Source organism: Teleopsis dalmanni, chromosome 2 (genome assembly GCF_002237135.1).
Source record: "Teleopsis dalmanni isolate 2A chromosome 2, ASM223713v2, whole genome shotgun sequence".
NCBI classification, from domain to species: domain Eukaryota; kingdom Metazoa; phylum Arthropoda; class Insecta; order Diptera; family Diopsidae; genus Teleopsis; species Teleopsis dalmanni.
This window is the reverse complement of record NC_051847.1, coordinates 55,604,938-55,629,031: the sequence shown is the minus strand read 5'-3', so window position 1 is coordinate 55,629,031 and position 24,094 is coordinate 55,604,938. Positions and strand designations below refer to the sequence as shown.

At 28.4% G+C, this 24,094-nt stretch overlaps 2 protein-coding genes across 5 annotated transcripts; one reads left to right on the top strand and one right to left on the bottom strand.

The window, feature by feature from the left end:
* The first annotated feature begins 3,367 nt into the window (after window positions 1-3,367).
* LOC119679395 (histone acetyltransferase KAT6A-like) lies at window positions 3,368-15,708 on the top strand. Of its 2 annotated transcripts, none has more exons than XM_038091730.1 (8): window positions 3,368-3,487; window positions 4,208-4,749; window positions 4,844-5,172; window positions 5,233-5,313; window positions 5,414-6,615; window positions 6,847-7,075; window positions 7,872-11,877; window positions 14,377-15,708. In XM_038091730.1, the coding sequence occupies exons 2-8, from the start codon at window positions 4,222-4,224 to the stop codon at window positions 15,628-15,630; spliced, it is 7,629 nt and encodes a 2,542-aa protein (XP_037947658.1). In that variant the 5' UTR covers window positions 3,368-3,487; window positions 4,208-4,221; the 3' UTR covers window positions 15,631-15,708. The 2 variants fall into 2 exon arrangements, with proteins under 2 accessions (XP_037947658.1, XP_037947657.1); XM_038091729.1 differs by lacking the exon at window positions 3,368-3,487 and adding an exon at window positions 3,500-3,585.
* A 1,067-nt stretch (window positions 15,709-16,775) lies between these two features.
* Window positions 16,776-22,914, bottom strand: LOC119679394 (glycerol-3-phosphate acyltransferase 3). Of its 3 annotated transcripts, XM_038091728.1 has the most exons (7): window positions 22,640-22,914; window positions 22,248-22,481; window positions 21,398-21,646; window positions 19,807-20,043; window positions 19,306-19,539; window positions 18,823-19,079; window positions 16,776-17,141 (listed from the first exon to the last, which is right to left on the bottom strand). In XM_038091728.1, the coding sequence occupies exons 1-7, from the start codon at window positions 22,778-22,780 to the stop codon at window positions 16,844-16,846; spliced, it is 1,650 nt and encodes a 549-aa protein (XP_037947656.1). In that variant the 5' UTR covers window positions 22,781-22,914; the 3' UTR covers window positions 16,776-16,843. The 3 variants fall into 3 exon arrangements, with proteins under 3 accessions (XP_037947656.1, XP_037947654.1, XP_037947655.1); XM_038091726.1 differs by lacking the exon at window positions 19,306-19,539; XM_038091727.1 differs by lacking the exon at window positions 19,807-20,043 and having other exon boundaries at window positions 16,778-17,141.
* Window positions 22,915-24,094: the final 1,180 nt, after the last annotated feature.

The window sequence follows — 24,094 nt, the reverse complement described above, 5'->3', positions numbered from 1 at the left end:
TTTGCGAAAATAGTGATATTCTACCTAACGCTCAACAAGACTTTAAACAAGGTCAAAACAAATGATGTAGGCCTTCTGAAAAAATCCAATGAATTTTTTACTAATCCTGAAGAGACTTTTAAGTTTCTGACGCTCTTGGCCAGAATAAGCTTCTCTAATATTTTCGCTTATGAGCCATTTGTTTTTTTGCACCTGTTGTTTGAACCTTACCCTTGACTGTGAAGGGTCCAGTAATATAACTCTTATTAAAAAAGATTGGTAGTATATTACCTACTAGATTAGCAGCTAGTATGATCACCAAGTGTTTCAAATCGCGCAATAAGGGGAAAGTTATCAAAATCCGGTAAATTAGATTAGGTTGACAGGCCGCATGTTAATGTAAATTGTACAGCTTTTATTCGAAAACATTTATTAATAATTTAGGTGTTCTCAAGTTGCTAAGGTAGGCGAGATAATCTAACTATTATTTTTATTATAACTTTATGGCATATCCTTACTAAACCATTTGGTACTCTAGGTGATATTAAGTCTACCTATATGGCTATATCCGCCAGGTTTTTATTGAAATTATTTACTGGGCAATGTAGTCACTTTGTCTATAGTTCTGGACAGACGAATGGAAAGTGATCAATGGATTCTATCAAATAGCACGTTTACTAAAACTCGAAATATCTCTCATGCCCTACAAATTATAGTCAATAGATCTTAGTAATTCAACAGACTTTGTTGACGTTGCCATTGCAGACGACACAACTTATATACCACTATCGCTCAGTACATCGACAAGTGTCGATAATTTCTGGAACTTTCATTGGTGAGATGCTTTTATCATCGCATAAGAAGTAAGCGGAACCCGCAAACATACATGTGACTATCCTTATAGTTCCAATCTTAGTCAAAAGCACTCCTACATCTTTCAAAATGTAATTAGCTTATGAAATATTCTTTACATAGAAATTAATTAGGATATTTGCAGGTGAAACCGCTAACAATTGCTAGTATCCCCCTTTGCTATATCAATCCGAGCTGATATCACCTTATAATACTACGGTTGGTCTGAAACACGTCAATATTTTTTAGCGGTTTTAGTTTTACCATACGATTTCACGCTACGCTACGATTTTAGTGTCATAGATTATAGAGGATACTTGGCTATGATCTCCGGTGGAATAATTTCGACTGTAAAATCGCTAGCAGAGCCACCAGCCTACACGTATGTCTAGACCCTGTATTACGTAACTATCTAGTTGGTTGAATATGCAAAGCTGGTGGCATTGTAAGTGATAATATATGTCTAGTTACTTCGAAGGAAATCACTATTGGACAACTATGGTGGGCTGTGGTATCATGGATGATTATCCAAAAAATGAGAGAGAGAGCGGAGTTGGAGCTATTAAGTATCAAATTCAAACGCCTGAATCGGTATGTCTCTTAATACGAACAGTATATTTATGGCCATAAATACTTGGCATGCGAACTCAATACTATATATCTGATTATCTCCATTTTCAATAGACAATAAAGGCGCTTTTTCGTTATTGATTTCTATCGAGAATGTATTTGCACTGTATAAATAAAACTGTTACTTCAAATGAGCTTGATGACACTCTGATGGCACCATCCCTAAACGAAATCTCATCTGTCACCAAATATGTGCCAATTGTTTGGCTGAAAGCTTTCATTTTCTTTGTCTACAACTTGGTTTGCATTATAAAAAGGTAAAAAGGTTAGCCTTCCTTTCCGCTAACGAAAACATAACGTTTGTCCAATATAGAGAATTAGCGAGATATTACATTCGGACTCCGAAACTGCCGAATGCTTAGATTCTAATACTTTCTGGATCTGTGGTCATATAGAATTTGTAGTCTGTCGTTTGCTCACTGTAATCATTGTCACTTTATAGCAGAAAAGTGAATTAGAAAAATCTTTGTTTTTGCATTGCTCAATAGAGATATGTACAGCAGTTTAATTAAATGATGCTGAAAGTAATGCACCATAGCTTCAACTTTTATGATTTTGCAGTTTATAATATATGTACATATTTCAATATTATATGCCAAACTTGCAATGACGCGTTGTTTCTTAAAAAACTATTAAAATTGTAGTAATTTGCTCCTAAAAGGCGTAAATTTTGACATTTATGACTGAGTAACATTGTTTTATTCAACGTGAGACTGCATGCGAATTTTGTCTTGCGCGTTCCTACATATGTTTTCTCATGCGAACAAATCGCATGTTGCGGTTACATTGCATGGAAATTGACAGCATTGTTTTGTTTGTTTTAAGAACAAAATGAATAGTGTAAATCCAATTCCTAAAAGTAGTGCATGTTTTCGAATTTATTTCCATTTATAAACTTAAAATTACGTAAAAATAACACACACTTCTCTATTTCACTATTTACTTCTTCAATTTTGCACGAACGCATGAATTTCAAACAAAATTTTTTATTTAATCAAATATTCGCATGAGAAAGACAAGCCGTCACGCGAATATTTCTCAGCAGCTGTAACTAGTCACATATGATTACACACATTTGATTTGTTCGTACGTACACGTAACATAAAATTCGCATGCAATATAACTGCAGCCATACAAAGCCTCGTTGTCATGACCAAATTTAAATAAATATTTCTTTTACTCTCAATTTTTAAATTTATTTTGAAAACAAAAACAATTTTAATTTTGACATGTCTATTACTTTTTGCATAACTGCCACTTAGGACCATGTTATGTTATGTATCGGGTTATCCTGAAACTGAATGTTATGTAGACTGTCACATCAGTATTACTAATTTTTATTTTTACAATGTTTTGATATTTTTTGGTTGTGCTTACATTAAAAAGGAAATGTAAATATGCTCACTCTCAATTTGCCACCAAAAATAACCAGCAAGAAAAAAAGCTCATAAGGGCTGTAATATGTTAATGTTAATTTATTATTATATTATATTATAATAATTGTTAACAATACTTACAAAATTATACGACTTTCGTTAAAATTGGAAAGTGTAATAATTATATTATTAGCGGTTTATAAAATATAATATGTTGCTTTCTGCCATTTTTTCTTTAAAACGTATTAAAATTGTCATTTGCTCCTAAAAACCGAAAATTCTGAAATTTATTACTAACATTTTATTTTTAATATTCTTTATTGCAATATCTGATTATATGTACACAAGTACACAAAACAATCGTATTCCTCACCTGTATTAAAAATACTTCTATAGTATTCACCCAAACGCATCATACAATTAAAATAAGCCACCTCATTACATTAATCGCATATAAATAAATTAACATCACTAAAGTAATTTATTGCCTAATTCTTAGAAAGTAGTCGTTAATTGTAACGATAAGTTTTAAGAGTCTAGAAAAAATTGTGTGGTTGCTCTAATATTATATGTAATAAGTTTTTTCGTATCAAATAATATCGTATTGATTGAAAATTCAATATTTAAGTTATATCTGTTTGGATACAAAAGTTAGTGTTATAATTATATTATCATATAAGTGGTATTAATGTAAATTTCTTGCTACACCATATTGAAAACATACACCCATACATTACGAATAACATAAGTATGCAGCAAAATTGAAAAAAGATGTATACAGAAAGAAATTCGAAATGCTGACCGGGTGAAATATATATTGGTTTGTTACACATACAAAAAAATACATTTAGTAAATAACTCAATTTCGGTATTGATAAAAGAAAAATAAATGCTTTTAACTTAATTTTGTAAAATTAGTGTTAGTTATATATCCTAATTTATTTAAGGTAGATTCAATATGCATATATAATTATTTGTCAGAACGCACGGAAAGTAAAAAATTTTTGTAGATTTCAATGCGCTGTCTTCTAGGGATAGTGTATTTCTTTAGATAGATAATTTTTAATTTGATTTGAATATTTTGCATTTAAGCAAATTTGCATGCTGTTAATATCACAGGAAAATAATAGCATTTGCACATTTCTTACTTAAGAGTAAATATAATAATAACTAATGTGAGAGATCTATTCCACTCTTTAAAAACACGTTAATATATCTTTTCGTTTACTAAAACTTAATATAAAATAAACCAAAACTATATATAAATTGATTGCATACGACTTTAATATATTTCTGTATACACATTTTTATTCATGGAATCCATTATATTTATTTTTAAGTAAAATACTAATTTTTGAATATATTTGTAGTTTAATTACTAACCATGAGAGAATCAGCTCATGAAATAAGTTTCGACGTTTGGAAGCAATGGATTTTAGATGCTATCACAAAAATACGATCCCAAAAGCAGCGACCAAGCGTTCAACGTATTTGTCAAGCAATCGGAACACATCACAAATTTCATGAGGACATTGTTGCTGAAAAATTGGAACAAGCCGTAGAGTCTGGTGCTGTTATTAAAGTCTATAACAAGGGTCTGCATTCATACAAAGCACCTATGGCTAAGCGTCGTATTAAAGTTGAGAAAAATACAAATTTGTGCAAAATTGTTGCAAAAGCTGTTCATGATTTGGGTGAATGTGAAGGATCAACAATAAAAAGCATTGAAAATTACGTACAAAAGTTTAATAATGTTGAACTTGGAGAAGGAGTTGATTTTAAAGCAGTTATTAAAGTTTCAATTAAAAAAGCTGTCGACACTGGTTATCTTATACAAGAAGGAAAACTATATAAGAAAGGAAGATCTTTAACTACACCACGTAAAACTAATAATGTAGAAACTGTTGAAACTGTAAGCATAATTAATTTTAGTTGTAAAAATAATCCAATTTTTATGAAATAATAATATTGTATTAATTTAATTCTAAATTTTTTTTATGGTGCAGGGTGATAAAAATTGCATGAACTGTTTGGGTAATGCACAAAAAAATCAAAATGGCATTCCGGAACCACTTAGTTCTTGCAAGGAATGTGGTATTTCATTGCATACAACTTGCGCAAACATTGCTGGGAAATGTAAGTCGCAATCTTACGTCTTACTTTATATGTTAGTGACCAAAGGAAGTACTTGGAATTGTCAATCATGTGGTCAATGTAGTGTATGTAATAGTCGCGATAAAGGTCCCTGCTTGCTTCAATGTTCTATCTGTAAAAATAATTTTCATTTAACGTGTTTAGATACTGTGCCTGACAAAAAACCCAAACATCCTTACAGGTAAATATTATAATGATTATATAATTGTACTTATATTGTAATGAATATTAAATTTTTAAGATGTAAAAACTGTACCAGAAATAACTACGATTTGAGTCGCGTTATTGTAAAAAAGGAGGTTATGGATTCGCCAAGGAATCGGTAAATAAAACTTGAATATACTTATTTTAATTTATATAATTTGAAATTAGAAAAAATATGTTCATGATAATTTTATGATAATTTATTAAAAATGTTTCAGTAATGCTAATATGCTACAAAAGGGTAGTGAATATTCAATTTCAAGCGGTACTGAAAGAAAATGGGGAAATTCTAGATTAAAAGAAAGGAAGACAACAATACTTGCTTCTAAACGTATAAACTTGGATTCAATTGATAACCCAACAACGTCGCAACTCATAAAATTGGAATTAGATAAGAGCAAAAATGTCAGAACTAGTGATAGAGCTATATCATCTTTACATCTATCCAAACAGAATTTAACATTAGGCTCAGTATTGGGTGGAGAAAAAAAAATGAAATTAAGTGGTTCTATTAAAATGGATCCTGATAACAAACAAATTAGTCGAAAGCGTACATTATCTGAAGTATCGACATCAAGTTCTTCAAGTGATAGTGATGATGATGACAATGCAGATTGTAATGACCATGATGGAACTTCATCTGGTTCCTGTTCGTCATCTAGTTCTGCAACTGACTCCAGTGAAAGCAGCAGCGAAAGTACTGACTTTGATAATGATGACGATGAGAATGATGAAGAAAATGATGATGATTATGATTCGGACAAAAGTGATACAAAATCAAATATATTTACACAAAACAATGTGCTGAAAGAATCAGAAGGTAATAATGTCTTTAACAACAAAGAACAAAAAGATCAAAATTGGGGATTTGCTGCAGTAGCAAAAAATAAAACTGATATATTTTCGAAATGTAAAAATGAAAAAGATCAATGTTTTAATAAACCTAAATATGGAAATATGACAAATGATCTAAGAAAAATAAATTCAAATAATGACGTTTCACTTGGCTCTGATCCAAAGCAATTTGTAGGATTAGAGGAAAAACAAAAAGATAACATATTTACATTTAATACAAATCGTTTTAATATAGAAAATAAAAAAGATATTCGAAATAAAGTTTCAACTGAAATGAAGTCGAAATCAACACTTAAAGACAACTCCCAAAAAACTTTCAGTACAGTAAAAAAGAAGTTTGTAGAACTAAAATCAGCACCGTTGGAAAATAGAAGTGTATTTTCCTCCCAACAAGAAAACGAAGTTCCATATTTGGCAAAAACATCGGTTATTAAATATCAAATGTTAAAGGAGATGGATTATTCTAAAGAAGGCGATAATGAAGAATTGTTAAAAGCAGATAATGAAGATTATAATACAGTGAAAAAGGAAGAATTAAGTGAACGATTTGAAAGAAATTGTTTTGGTAAATATTTGTTTGACTTTAATAATTACAGTTAATGTATAATAATTATTATTCCTATACATTTAAATTAAGTATGAACTAGGAAAAAATCGATAATTCGCACGTTATTAAAAGATATATTTCATTAAAAAACAAAAAAAAAACATATTAGAAAAACAAAAAAATACTTTCGTTGTAAATTTGATTTTTATAAAATTTTATATATAATATAATATATTCTTTAATCTTTAGATATGGATAAACTACCTATTGGAGTAAAAACAAGTGATGTGACGGTATATCAAAATATTAGAGAATCGGCAATGAAACGAGTTGCAGAAGACCTATGTAAATACCCAAATATGGATGCCAAAGTATCACCAAACAAATGTGTTTCGGAACGATGTCCTGCATCAATAGAAATAGGAAAATGGCATATTGATACTTGGTATTCAAGTCCTTTTCCTCAAGAGTACGCCAGGTAAATAACAATTTAACGCAATTAACAATACATGTAAAGAAAGCGATTTTAAGAATCCTATGACCACCTTGATAGCTGAAACTATAGCACACAGAATTTGGTTTCAATTATCAATAATATATGGACCAAAAAAAAAACATGCTTTAAAAAATGTTTAAGAAATATTTAGTGACAAACTCAGAAATGGAACTTGAAGCATTCTATAGATTCTATAGATTCGCAAAAAAGCTTTACCTAGTATCACTAGGGAACAATAGGTCTATGAGGGTCTTACGCCTGACCATATTATTATAATATTTAACACAATTAATTCTATTTATAAACATTTAAGTTAGTTAATTACAGTATCGCGAGAGTTTCATATTAGTGCAGCTATGCTATATCGTAGGTATTTTTTTAAGTGAATTTCAAATTAACATTTTTCTTATTTGCTTTAAACTTTGGTTTTTTCGCATCTGCAAATCAAATATCTAAACAATTCAATAAACAAATTATTAGTTCACAAATTGCAATTAATTGTATTGATATTCTTTTTCAATTGAAATTATATTTGCCTCTAATGAAATAACACAGGCGAAATTTTACAGGTTCATCAATTTATATCCACTTCTTGATTATAATATTTTCAGTATTCATTTTACACACACGATTTATAGATTGTTTATGTGTTCAAAAGTTATAAAAATTATTCGCAGTAGATATAAATATTTGTAATTTACTAAAAATTTATTTGTTTATATGGTTATTTATTTATTTATCAAAATAGCTCATTTTAAAATTATCTTTTATTTTATAGATTACCGAAATTATATTTGTGCGAATTTTGTCTTAAATATACAAAAAGTAGATCTGTATTGGATAGACATCAAAATAAATGTACATGGCGTCAACCACCTGGTACAGAAATTTACCGGCAAAAAGATATATCTGTATTCGAAGTTGATGGCAATGTTAATAAAATATATTGTCAAAACTTGTGTTTATTGGCGAAACTATTTTTGGATCACAAAACTCTTTATTATGATGTGGAACCATTTTTGTTTTACGTTTTAACCAAAAATGATAAGAAAGGTTGTCACTTTGTTGGATATTTTTCCAAAGAAAAACATTGCTCTCAAAAATTTAACGTGTCTTGTATCCTAACAATGCCACAGTATCAGCGACAAGGATTTGGAAGATTTTTAATTGACTTCAGTTATCTTTTGAGCCGTGAAGAAGGGCAATTAGGTACACCTGAAAAGCCATTATCAGATCTTGGCCGAATTTCTTACTTTTCTTATTGGAAGTCAATTATAATTGAGTATTTGTATGATCACCGAAATATTCCTAAAATAACTCTTTATGATATTTCTCAAAAAACTGGTTTAACTGTACCAGATATATCTTTAACGTTTGAACTATTAAACTTTATAAGAGTAAGAAAAAATGAAAACGATATACGTTTTCAACCCGTTTTTATAGTTGACTGGGATGTAGCACAAGCTAAATATAAAAAATTACAAAATTCGAGGACTCGAATACCAATTGAATCAGAAAACTTAAGATGGAGTCCACTATTAACAAATACTAATTCAGGAACCCTAGAATTAGCACAACAAAAACGAAATGAGTTTTTTAATTATAACGATGGCTTAAAGGAAGATATGAAAACCGAAAAAATACAGGCATATTCGAAACCGACTGGTATAAAAGAAAATTCTAATAGAAAGAATTGCAATAATTTCCGAAATTTTCGCAGTAGTCAACTGCAAAAGCCCAAATATAAAGGTATAAATAAAATTGATAAAATTGTTCAAAAGAAGTCTGATCAAAACGATTATGGCTATTCGAACTTTTTTGAGTATGAAACAACTCAAAATAAAACTTCTGAAAATACAGAAGTTGCTAAAAGCATTCCTAATGTGCGTAAACGAGGCATTAGTGCGGAAGTATTTGCAATGAAACAGAAAGGTTTTAAGAAATATAAATTGGACAACAATATTAATAAGGAGGAGTCAGTTAATGATTTCAAAAGCCCACAAACTGATTTATATGAATCCGACAGTGGAAAGCAATTTAATGAAATTGTGGCAAACACTTCAGAGCAGAGTGAATGTGTAGAGTCACAAGAAAGCTTAAAACTACCGACAAGCCGAGCTCAACGTTTGGCTAATCGCAAACAAAGTACAAGTACAAGTACTAGTAAACAAGAGAGTACTATTGAAAATAATAATCCTGTTCAAGTGCAGAAAGAGAGTAAAGAAAATGAATTAAAATCTGAGGAAACCTCTAATAAACCCTCTGAAGTTATAAAAATAGATTTGTGTGGTTTAAAGCCATCAGACATAGATGAGAATAAGCAAGTAAATAATAAAAATGTGATTCAACCAGATTTGAATGAGAAACCAATTAATACAGTTCCAAAACTTAGGGGTAAGAAATCTGGAACAAATTATGATCCAAATTATATAGATCCAAACGCGACATGTTGCACAAAAAACCAAGAAAATTTGAATGAACCAACTGTCACGGAATCTGGAGAGAAAAATATTTCGGAAAAACATACTGTAACTGATACAACTGGCACAACTAATCAAACTACTGAAGATCAAAGTCAAGATATTCCTGTTAGTAAAAATCAAAATATTAGCTCTATAGATAAAGAAAAAGAAACTGAAATTAAAAATGTTAATACGGCATTAGATAATGATGAAAAATTTTTGGAAGCGGTAGCGAAAAAAACTAAAAAGACACTGTTTCCCGAAATAAGCATAACAAATAAATGCGATGAAGTTGCTAATAATGATTTATCACACTCAAAAGATACCAAAACGGATATAGAATGTGACCAAAAAGTAGCACAAATAGAAAATGTGGAGCAAAATAATATAGATGAAAGCAAACCGAATTCGGAAAGCAAAACTTTTGTTAGTTCAACTACAATAGATTTAAGTAGTGCTAGTAGTAGTAGTGCTGGTGTTAGTAGTGCTACACCTGCAGACGAACCAGTGACTAAAACTGAAATTCAGGTAACTACTAATAGAGAGCAGTCGGTAATTTCGCAAACTGAGAATGAAAATAATACTTTATGTAATCAAAAAGTAACCAAGGAAGATGTTTTACCTTCGCAAAAAATGGTAGCAGAACCTTCAAATATAAAAGAAGCAAAGATAGAACAACCAGTTAATGAAAAGAACCCAAAATTGGAGAACACTGAAAATTCAAATGTTTTGGATACAAAAAATAATAATAATAACGGTTCAAAAAACTTGGATTTTAATTTAAACGAAAATGTAACAGAGAAAAAATATGAAAGTATTGTTGAAAACAAAAGTATTGCCGAATTTGAAAAATTATCTAAAAGAAAAAGCACGGAAACTTCCGCAAATACTCCCATGTCAACTGCTATTATTTCGAACGATAATATCATAAAAAATGATACAAATGAAATTAGTAATAAATCTTGTAAATCAGAGGAAAAAGTTATAGAAAAATTGATCGAAACTAATCAAACGCAAACGCAACCGCAACAGCAACAATTACAATCACAAAGTTTTTGCGGAAGTGTAAATAAGAAAAATCAAATGAAAATAAAATCGTCTCCGGATTCGACGCTAAATAATAAACAGCAGCATATGGAAAAAATGGAAAATGATATTGAGAAAACATATAAAGAAAAACAGAGAATATCTGTGGCAACATCTGCTGTAAAAATTAAAGAGGAGGAAAAAAATATACAAAATGTGTCAGCATTACCACTCGACCCATCATTAATATCCGTTCATGAAAAAATGCAATTAAAACCTGCTGAACATACACAAATACCTAATTCAATGGATCTTAACAAAATAACGCCTCCATTTCAATTAAATCAGATTCCAAATTATCCTACTTCACAGTATTGGCAATGGGATTATTACAGTTATAATTTTTCGCATTTAGAAGCGACCACTCAAAAAAATCAAAATAAATTTCATAAGAATTTAGCTACGCAGATGGCATATGGACACAATTTTACACAAAATTTGTATCCATCTCCAAATTTGGCAATACAACATCATGCACATCAACACATGCAACAGCATGTTAAAGATAAACATAGAACGGATAAGAAAACTAATAACTATAAAAAAGAGGATGGCCATAAGGGGGTTGGTAATGGGAATTTAAATGCTTTAATGCAGGAAGAATCTCATGCATGTGGTTTTGCAGAGAATCAAACGTATAATCAAAAAAATGCATCACAATCAAAATCTTATAAAGATCAATCACAACATGTTAAATCTTTGAATTTACTACAAGATGCTAATACTAAATTCTATAATTCAGCCTCAGCGCTTTTACCATCATCTTCGATTCAAAATATACTTGCAGCTCAAGCAATTTCGCAAAAATCGAAGGAGTCAAATATAAGTCCAATTCCAGTTTCAACAGATGAGTCCAAATCAAAATTATTACACCAACAACCAGTGGTTTACAACAGTGAGCAATCTAATAATAATTCTAACATGCATAACTATGAATGCGGTATGAATGTACAGATGAGCATTGATTCCCCTGCAAGTATTGGAAGTGATGTTACACAAGGTTCTGTTGAAGCATTGCCAGCATCCAATATACAAATGCATCAGACACAACAATTTCCCGATTGCTCCATGCACAATCAATCGTCAAGTACACCCATGCATATGGCAATTCATACATCTAACGTTCAACAACAGCAACAAGCTGGTATAAATATGAACTTGCCAACAGCAACTCAAAACATCAATATTCTAAATAATGCTCAGCACTCTCAACAACACAGAAAAGTTTCTGCACAGGTAATATATTTTTTATTTTCATAATAACACTATATATATATATATATTTCAAGATTCAGTGATCTCCAAAAGGCCACTGATAATGAATATTTGGCACTATTCGAAAATTCTCACATTTGGGAATATTTTTGAATTCTTGGGTTCATCCTAAAGCTGCTTTAGATACCGTCAAATATTCATTATCAGTAATCTTTTGGAAACATCTATTGGTTTAATTGTCCATAATTTTTGGAGTGCAAGTGTCAGAAATTAAACCTTGCTAAATTTGAACCATAAATAAATTTAAATAATTTAAAAAATATAAAGTTTTATATTTACATATAAATAAAACCGTCACTTCGAAGTTGCTAAGTGAATGTATGTAGATATAATTATATTATAACATACTGTAACCTAGTTTAACCTTAGTGTATAAAACTTTATTAGTGTCAGGCATACTGAACTAAATACATCAGACCGGAGGAGCAGAGCAGGGTATGCCATTTGCGCTTTCTGAAATCATATCCTCAGCTTTATAAAAAGCTTTATTTTCATTGGCTAAACCATTTTTCTGAAATGGTAAAAGTCACATGGTGCCAATTCAGTTAAATACTTGGAGTTGTTGACCTTACCGATGTATGTAATATTTTTAATGCTGGCTATTTAAATATCTTTTCATAAAAAGTACTGTTTACTTTCGAACGCACATTATAGAAGGTTACTACAGAAAATGTGTTTTTAAAGAATTTTTTAAATGGTGGGCTTTTATATTGTTAAAATATTTTTGTTCCTTTTTTCCCATAATTTATAGTCGGGCAAATCATATTTAAATTATAAATTATTTAAATTATTATTATTTTTAATAATCTAGTTTTGAGTTTATGAAGATGTTTAGCTATCTTTGGTAATCTTTTTATTCAAATTTTTGTAATATGTTGTTGTTACCGGTATTCTACCTATTGTTAGATGTATATCATTGCTAATTTATATATTTTTTTCATTGTCGTGTAATAATTTTTTTAACAGGTATATATTATCAATTCAGTCTCAAGAAATGCACAAGAATCTATACAAAGGTATTTGTTTTTTGTTGATAAATATATATCCTCAACATATTCATTATGATTATATATCATTATAATATATATACATAATATATATTTATCATCATTTATTTCAAGTTATCAGCAAAAAAATTTATAAATGAGTCGTTAATTTCAGTAGTTGATTGTATAAATATATTATTAATTACAGTCAAACTTCCATAACTCGAACTTCTATAACTCGAACTGAAAAGAGTGCAACAGGGTTTTAGAGAGCAAATCACATGCAAATCTGCTTCCTTAACTCGAATTTCTCTATAACTTGAATAAAAGTATTGTCACGTGCCAATAGGAACATCTCGCTAGCAGATTGGTTTAGAGTAAATATAATAAATTCCAATGCTATTCTTAATGATTATATTGAGCTTGACAATGAAATTTGTACATCAAGCTTTCCAACAGATATTATTGAGTATTATAGCTCTGAATTAGTGGATCCGATTCTAGGTGGAACGGAAAGTGATGATGACGGTTGGGTAGATGAAACTGTTCGTCAGCTTTCCAAAAATAAAGTAGAAGACTCATTCAAGATTCTGAATTTTTATTTGCAAATGAATGATACTACAACTGATAATCACTATAAGGGTTGGAATAAATTGGAATTTATTTTTACTTAAAATTAATAAAAAAATAAAATCCCAAACCCTAATTTCTGAATATATTATTTCAGAAATGGTTTAGATGTACAACTTCTGTGCTGTATTTAATTTCAAATATATAAGTAAATATTTTAAAATGTAATTCTAATTTCTTTCAAAAATAAAAGAAAAATAAAAAAATTCTCTAATTTAAAGTCTCCATAAGTCCAACATTTTCTTTGCAAAATGGTACTTCGAATTATGGAAGTTTGACTATATATAAATTTCATATGTTACGATTTTTATAATTTTAAATATCAATGCATTGTCAATTATTATTCTTAACGAAAGAAAATTCTAGGTTTTCAATTCTAAAGCTCTAAAATTAACTCTTTGTTGTAATTGGTGTCTTTTATTTTTCAAGATATATCCGCGGTTATATCAATAATATGAACAAATAAATGTACAAATTATAAATATTGTTATTGTTGTAGTAACCCCTTGTCGCCCCAGTGGTTTCGAGATGTGCACCTGGTTGCTGCTGGAACTAACAATGATTAATCATTGTATTTCTGATGCAATATTAAGTATCTGACTTGGTGAGATTCTTTAAGATTCTTGAGATTCTTTTTGCAGTCGTATTTATGAAAATATAAATAATAACTTAATTAAATTGTTTATAAAAATCAAAGCACACAAACTGTTATATTGTGTGGTGTTTAGTCTATTTGTTAAATGAAACTCACTGATTCAGAAATTAATGTTTATTTTATTTACATATTCCACATTTAAATTTACTAACACATACCATTTAATTTTTATTTATATATTTTATTTAGAGTGAAATTGTTACCAGTGTCTCAAATTCTACTCAGCGGTCGTCTCCCTCAAAGTTAATTCGTAATGTCAACACGTCGACTAGTAATCAATATCGTGTTGCTAAAAATGGCTCATCAGGCAATTCGTCATCGTCTTCAGTTACGCAACAACAGGGTTTAAATAATCATCAAAGTGTCTCACAGGCACACCAGGAACAAATGCATAATATGCAGTTTTCACAACTAGGAGATCAACATGGACACAATCAGAACATGCAACATGTAGATTATATTTCATTACCACAACTAAGTCAAAATTATGCCGGAAATTCTTCGTCATCATATGATTTAGTTTCGATGCCTGCAGTTTTACAGCAACGTATGACACACCCTATTTCCAGTCCACACCAACGACAAGACCAATCACCATCAGCATGTGCAGTTAATAATCTCTATTTGCAAAATAATGTTAACTCAAATCATGCAATTAGTACTCCTTCTCGTATACAAGAATCTGTTTCGTCGTCCTCTACAATTTCATCTGGGGTATCTTCAACATCAGCCAATAGCGACCAGCAATTGTCAAATAACTCATCCGATACAATGACCAGTGCAAGTAATTCGGGTGAGACATCCACTTTAGTTGGAAATCTATGCAGTCTGTCTAAGTTACAGCAATTAACAAATGGTTTAGATGTACAACCGTGCAACACTTCTCCAGCAGGTCAAGTTAATTTGACACCACCACCTCATCATCCATTGCCGCATAACTCGATGACACCACCACCGCATTTATTAGTAACGCAGAATAGAAATATTACTACACCCCCAAATATGTTACAGAGTCAAATGACATCTCTGCAGTATCACAAGTATTATTCCACCAATATGAATATAGGTCAAATTTCAGGAGCACCTACACAAAATGTTAGCAGAACTACACGTAACACACCTTCTGCGCCAGTTCAACATATATCTGCTGCTGCTTCCTCAGCTTCATCATCGAGCCGTACGACAAATGTACATATTAGTCCAAATTTAATGACACCGTATAGTGCAATTAATGGCTATAGAATGTCAAGTCAACAGTCTGGTGCGACATCTGGCTATGTATCGGCTAGTGAATATCCAAATTCTCAAATACCAATGCAAATGGGTGTTATGAATATGCAGACACAATTCCAAGATGCTTGTGCACTCCAACGCGCGCAGCAGAATCAGATGTATTCAACGTACTCACCTTATATTCCACTAAATGGATCTATACGAAGATAAATTGTAATCATTTTATAATTAAAAATTGTTTTATTTGTAGTTATAATTAACATGTATATATTATATATCTCAGTGTTAGCTCTCAAAATAATTTTTAATTTCTTTATCTATATTTTTGAAACATAGTCTTAGAAAATGTTTATTTTTTATATATTATATTAGATCTTTTTGTAGGAATTTAATTCCAAAATTAATTATTTGGTTTTATGAAAAATATTAGTAAACGTAATCCTAAATATGGATTTTGAACTTTTTTTGAAAACTTTTTTCAATAATTTTGTAGAGCGGCTTGAAAAATCTAATACTGAGGAAATGTAATTTTACACAGCAAAAAATTACATATAATAAAAATATTTTAGTATGTAAATTAATTGTTTTAATTTTAATGAAAGAAATTTTTTATGTTGAATTGTTGTAGTTGGTGTACACATTTAAATATTCATTTAAATTATCTTTATATACAAAAATCTCTATATAAAAGGAAGAAATGTTTTTGATATTGTCGAACTTATCAGAATTGTGATCCCGCTTTTTAAAGGGTCCATACAATATACTTATGCAAGTATTTTGCCAGTATATTGGTTTGCTAAACGTTTATTTAGCACCTTGTCAAATATCTATCAAATAATTTGTTTTATTTTGGAAATAAAATATTAAATTAAGTGTTTTTTTTGCATTTTATTATTAATTTTTTCACAATCGAAAACAAATGACAAATAATACTTGAACACTCCACTTGCGTAGTATTTGGTAAACACTACAAGTCCAAAGCATAAAGCAACAACAACAAGTTAAGGATTTAGTATGAAATTTTAAGTTTATTGATTTTAGTAACTAAGGATTCTCATGACATTAGCTACAACATATTTTTAAAGAGCTTACCTTATCTTGTGGAGTTCGCTGAGCTGACGAGCAATTATTATTTTATATAATCCATTGCATTGTTTGTCATATCTTGTCTTATATAAGCCATATGTACGATATAAAAAATCATTTAAACATTAGACACTAAAGCAATTTTGCTCAATCCTAACCTTTAAAGTTTACATTAAAAATTTGACATAAATTTCATCAAAAACTTTACAAATTTATTTCATTGTATGGAAAAAAATATTTAACTGAATCTTTCATAAACAATTATTCATATAATATTAAAAAAATAAAAATTAATTTAGATGGGTACATGTACACTTTATATTTAATTGTATAAGAATTAGTCTCCCTTTAACCGTTTTGTGAATTCAATTTGTTGCATTTCTTTCCATTCCTTTTTGGGTTTCATTCGTTTTAGTTGACCATCCCAAACCAAATCAACTAGACCTCCTTGCTTTGCAATTACACTCTTAACACGATTGGCAAAATCAACAGCTGACTCACCTTCTTGTCTATACATAGGTGGCAGATACCATACGTCACATACAATTGCCCAAGATGTCATCATCATATATAAATACTGTATCATTGAATATTTTGAACTATTCCAAAAGGCGTCACCAAATCGAGGATCATATCTAAATATTGTAAAATAATTAATAATTAAAATTTTGTATTTTGTGTTAAAAATTAATTAAATATAAAGTTATTTTACAAGAAATTAAAAAACAGATTCATACAGATATTTTATATGTAAATATTTTACAAAATAATTTTTAAATCAAATTAGATATTGTTAATAATGTTTGATCGATGTGTTTTATTAATTAGATTTATGTTAGTCTATGCTATTCTGGTGTCTTTTACGTTAGAATACAAACAAAAATATTACAAAGTATTTCTTAAATCAAATTAAATATGCGATTTCAAAAATGTCTCTATAAAATTGTATTAAATGAAAGTTATTGTATTTGTCAAATATAATTGCAAATATCTACATATTTTTAAACAAGTTATACATAAATATATAAATTCATTATATATGTTTATGTTATTACTTAAAAGGAAAGAATCAATTATGTTTTATTAAATTATTATTACGACCAATATTAATTTTTATATTTGTTACTGGGCTTAGGTCGTTTATTTAACACAAAAATTTATAAAAATGTTTTTTTAAATAAAATAAAAAAAATACACTTTTAAACTGTGTTAAATATTTAGTTATATTTTAATTTTTATACAAAATTATTTATATTACAGATATTTCGGTCTACTTCGTCGGCTATCTTCAGTGCATAATGATACACTATTTGTAATATAAATAATTATGTATAAAAATTGAAATATGACTAAATATTTAACACAGTTTAAAAGTGTGATTTTTTCATTTTATTTAAAAAAAAACATTTTTGTTTTTATGCAATATTGAATAAAAACAATCCATAAATATTATAAGTTAATAGTTTATGATAGCTTTTAATTTAAATAGAAAACTAGTATATAGTAAAAAACATTTATTGGAATAATTTCTTTTTAATTAAGTGAATTTCTAGGTTGACTATACAGCGCTAGCTGTTTTGAATACCATCCATCTTTGAATTGAAATACCCATCTTTAAATTTAAACATCTTTTGAAAGTATTATTTGGTTTCGTAAATATATAATACAAATTATTGAACTTGAACCCTCTCAAATTCAAAACGTAGATTTATGTTTTAAACTATTGACCCAATGTTGCAATTCATTTGTCTAAATTAAATTTACAGTCAAGTTCTGTCAATTACTGTTTAGAACTACAAAAACTATGATAGTTTTTCGTTTAGTAGTTCACAAAAAGCATTCATATAATTAATAATAAAATCAACACTAAACAATTATAAGTATTTATAAATGCTTACAAAAAAAAAAAAATATACTTAATAGATCCCAATAATATTATTATATTAAAAAGTGAACTCCAAGTAATTACAAGTAGTTATAAACGTTTAAAAATAAAAAATTAACTCCAAACAAATACAGACATTTATTAACGTTTAAAAATAAAAACAAAATACTTGATAACTATCGGATTGTATTATTTAAAAAAAAAATTAATTCCATATAATGATAAGTATGTGTTAATTTTTAAAAAAGCTAGGGTATCGAGACATGTTCATATGATTGTATTAAAAAATATAATACAAAACTAATAATTAAAACTTTTTATAAACGTTTAAAACTACAAAAAGTACTACAAATTACGTTATTATATTAAAAGAGGGAACTCGAAATAACTACAAGTATATATAAACATTTAAAAAAAGCAAATAAACATACTTAATAGCTACCGGATAAATAACACCTCCAACTTCAAAGCTGCCTTTTTTAAATTGCATCACAGATGTGTTGTTAATACAAGTTCCCTCTGGAAATATTAGTATGGGTGGATTACTGGGATCGGAAACATGCTGCCTTAAACGTTCAGCCACAGCATGCCTATCTTTAGCTTCTCCTCTTTCGAACCATATATGAGGGGAAGCACGAGCCAAAGCACGTTGCATTATACCTAAAAATCCTCCATGCCTCTGGCCAATCTTTAAAACATATATATTTGTATAATTTTAACAATTTTTCTAAAAATCAGATTATACAATAAATAACAGAAACAATTTACACAAATTCAACTTATGATCATTTAAAATAGTCAATTTATAGACCATAACAAAAATATAAATGAAGCAATAAAAATAATAAAAGAAAAGTACAATTTTAAAGCAACTTAAAAGCGTTAAAAACTAAATTAACAATATTATCACTTACCAATGAATAGGTAGTATCAGACATTAATACTAACACATCGATCGGGCTGGTATGATTTGCAACGCAAATACCTTTTGTGGGACGATTTTCAGCATTATGATAAATTATGACAGCTGAAATAGCACTAGATAGCACAGAAAAACAGTGTCTTAATACTTTGTTGACCATTTCACGTTTATAGTCTCCTTCTGACAAACATCCAACAATTGCTGTACATACAGTAAGCCATACTACCTGATGAATTACACAACATAAATTTTATAGGCGCACACAATAAGCAGTGAATTCATATAAATGATTTATATACAAAAATCAAAAAAAAAATTATCACACAAAAAAGACATCACAGTAAAACCAAATCAAGAATATATAATAATGATCATGATGAAAATTAATAAATTAAATAAAAACAAAACGAAACGAAACTAAACGAAACAAAGCATCAATTTTGCACCTAATACATTCCGAAAGCGTTAAATTGGTTAAGCTTGCTTTTCTCACCAAAGAAAAAGTGCAATCAGTTGATAGCACACCAACGTCCAGTGGGGAGGTATGGTTAGCTACACAAAATCCGGAAGCTTTTGGTTTGTATTCCGTGTTATGAAACTTAATCACTGCTGATAAGGAAGCAGTTATCAAGCGAAAACTTAGTTTATATGATAAATCAGCGCAATAATGCCGTAAAAATTGAAATGGAAGGAACGCAACTAAACTATTGGTTACTACAGCAACTGCGACCTACATAAATAGTTTAAAGGTTTAATATATTTCAAAGGCAACAGCCAATAGTTTAATTCAATACAAATTATAATTATTTCATTTACATATACGCATAATGTTAATTAAAGTTTGAAAGCAATAAATTTTATAAAATTATGTAATTATGATAATACTATATTTTTATACTTTTTATAGGTTACTAATATAGTTACTAATTATAGGTTACTAATAATAATATTCATTTTTTAAGATATTTCATTATTTATAAAGCTTTTTTAAATCTTAATAAAATTGAAATGGCATTACAAAATGGGTAAGATATCCTGGGCTCAACAGGATATATGCAGGTTATTTTATTTGTAAATTTGAAACTTTAATCTGTTTTAATTCTATTTTATAGAAAGACATTGACCCACGCATCATAACGTTGACGCCCCAGTTACAAATAAGGAGATAAAAAAGGAGGGCTAGATAAACCTAAAAAATATTATAAAAAACGACGTAGAGTGCAAGATCGTAAAACAAGAAATAACACGAGATCGGCCAACCAGGAGATAGAACAAAAGCAGACTCGATCCGTAATTGAATAAGGCTGAGAATTAGAAACAAAATTCTTAAAATTGTACAAAAGATAATGTCGAAAAGTATAGTATGTAGTGTACAAAATTAATCACTGATTCATTTTTCTTATTAGGTATGTACATGATTAATATGTTAAATTCGTTAAATTAAGTTATGGACATTAATTTAATTAATAAATTTGTACTTGTTAAATCATTATGCTATGCAGTATTACATATATAAAAACTTTTCAAACATGCGACTGGCTAAATATTGTTTATTTAGTTATCAATTCATCTATTGAGTTAGTATCATAATGTAAAATGATAAATTATTAAGTAAATGAATATAAAACTAAATTATTAAAATAATTAGAGATGTTAAAATTCATGCCGTATGTACTAATAAAATAATACGTAAATATATTTCTATAGCATTTTAGTTATATTAGTTCCATAACCGAGAATTAATATTATAGAAGAAAATAAAATACTATAAAAATCATAGAAATATCTAATTAGCTTTAAATGATAGCTTTTATGATAGGAATTAGATATGTGCTTTGTCACTTTATTGTTAAAAAATTCACATGTAATAGTAAAGCTATAGTAATAGCAATAATTATATTAGTAAAAAATTTTGTGGTCATGTAAATTTAGAAAAAAATATTTAAAAATAAATTTAATTGATTTAATAAAAAATATAGTTAGTTTAAAGTTAGTCTACCAATGGACCCACGTCTTAAGGACTTAATAAGTGCTGCTGCCGCAGGTATTTTTCTAGCTTAAGATAAATAAGTGATGTTACTTACACCCAGAAAACAAACAAATACCCGTAGAGGCATCAAAATAAAATATCGTATTGTGAAACCAATCATCCAGATTAACGTTATTTTCCATGATATAAATTCATAATGACGGTTCGTTCTTGTTAATAAATTCCAACTTTTTAGTTCTTCAGCTTCAAAACGCGACGTCACTTCATCTTCAATGATTGCTTCAACACCTGTTCTAATGTAGTCAAGGCATGTTTCTAAATCAAAATTTATTTCGTCCTTCAACTATAAAAAATATCTATGTTATATATATGAATAAACAATATACATTAAAATTTAAAAAATAAAAGTGTGGTACTGAAACAAAGCAATTAAATTCAAATTTAAGGTTTCATGTATATGTATATATATACAGTTTTTTTTGTGATTAAAATGGTCCCAATTTAGTTTGGACTTTGTAAAATATTTTATTTGAATTTGTTGGAGCCAATATTTTTACAATATACCCTCCTTTATGGTGACAATAAATACATTTATTCTATAAAGGTTATCAAAGTAATAAAATAGTGTCATAAAAAATATTTCATAAATGTATAACGTTAATGAACTTCTGTATCTTTAGTTAAGGTCTTTAATTATGCAATTAAGTTAAAATATGTCCAGTTCACTGTTAACAATAAAATTAACTTAAAAAATTGATGTGCTTCATTTTGGCTTATTTGCAATGATAAAGTTTGGCAAAAAAATTTAGTTTTAACCTTGTTTTAATGTACTTATATTCAAATTGTTTAAAAAAGATTCAATAAAACTTATATTGACGTAGTAGAAATGAGTCTATTAAATGAAATTTTTCCTTTTAATATATAAGCATATATCATTTTAATACCTTTTGTGTAGATTCTACCCCGTCTTTGGCTGATGTATGGTTTGTTTGTAATGTAGGTTGTAGCACGCTATCCCTACTGATTAACACACTTCCATTAGATTTACTTTTGTCATTTGATTCGTACTGAGATGAATGATTCGCTGAATTAACCTTATATCCATCAATAATATTTTCAACCACTGGTCCACCGTCTTTAATTTGTTCTGACGCAGTTTCAATACTTTGTCTTCCATACTGCAAATATTAATGACACTGACTATATTCACCGCTTAAGGTATTTCACACATACATTATACAAGCGTATTAAAACATAAAATTGATATGAAACAATGCGAAGATTACGAAGTACATGAGCACTACAGATCTGGAAATTTTATAATAAAATATATTACCTCAAACACTTTTAATAAAAGCTTGACATATGCCCTTCGAACTCCGACGGATTTGTTTATGGCTGAAAGCGACACTAAAAGGAACACGAAAACACTAAAAGGTAGATAAATAATATCTAATATTGCTGATATTAAAGGCATAATTCCATTTAATTTGTATTTTATTTAAACTTATATATCAAATATATAGCTTCTCGGTTTCAAGCTGTTAACTATTATTCCCAACAGCGGCGGTATTCTTTGTGTCTAGCTGAAATACATAATAATCATCTTTAGCACTGCTACGATTACAAACCTTTTTTAAATATCGATAAAAATTACACATATCGCAATTTGAGCCTTTCACACAAGCTATTACACAAAACAGCAACAGTTTGGTCATATTTATTTGTATAAGAAACCATATATGTATATTCTAAATAAAATATTTTAATATTTAAAATATTTAAAATTAATTATTATAACAAAATTTAAAAGTAAAATATATTTATATATATATAGGTAAAAATATTAGCCAAAAAATATATTTTCATTAAATTATATGTAATACTATCACATATATCTATATAATATAATACTACTTTTCCATTGCTTACATAGTAAGTTACTTAGGTCGTGTGCGAGTTAGGCTAAGTTGCGTTCTAAATGAGGGAAATTCTAAGTTGTGCCGATAATGTAGTGATGTGTCGATACGTGTTGATAAATGGCTAAATATGTGCAGTGCAAAAAATCCCAAAAAATCTCCCATTTGGTTTAGCATCAACTTAGCCTAACTCGCACACGTCCTTAGTAACATTTAGCTGTTTGTTGTTTACATTAGCAAAAGTTACTTAAGGAATGTGAAAGAGCTTTTATGTGTCAAAAATTTCTAGTTGTAGATAAACTTTTCTTTGTTTATATTTTAACTGTAAACAGGTGACATTAAATTTTGTATTGTTAGAAGAAAACAATTCAGCATGAAAATGCAAAAAATTTATACAATGTATAATAATATCAAAACTTATTTTTATATATCAATTATATATTTAATTTATAAAAAAAAAATATTTTAAAAAATGTTTACCTCTTGTTGATTTATGTTTACATTTTGCCTGATTTTTTGTGTATGTTTACATTTTGATTCTTGCGTCAAATATATCAAATTTTGGTGTATTTGTCATTTTTGGTATACGTTTAGTCGAATTTTGTTTACTATATTTTAAAGTAAGTGAAAAAGCATGGAAGCTCTTTGTGTGGTTAATGAAATTAACTAAGTAAGTTAAAATTACTAAATAAGCAGTGGAAACGTACTATAATATATATTTTTGCAATAATTGATAATTATACCATATACATATATTGTATACATAAAAATTCATATGTTTATATATTTCATTTTATTTTATTTTATTTTATATTATGTTTATATATTTTTATTGTTATTGTCTTTTTTAATATAGTTATTTATTTATTTTT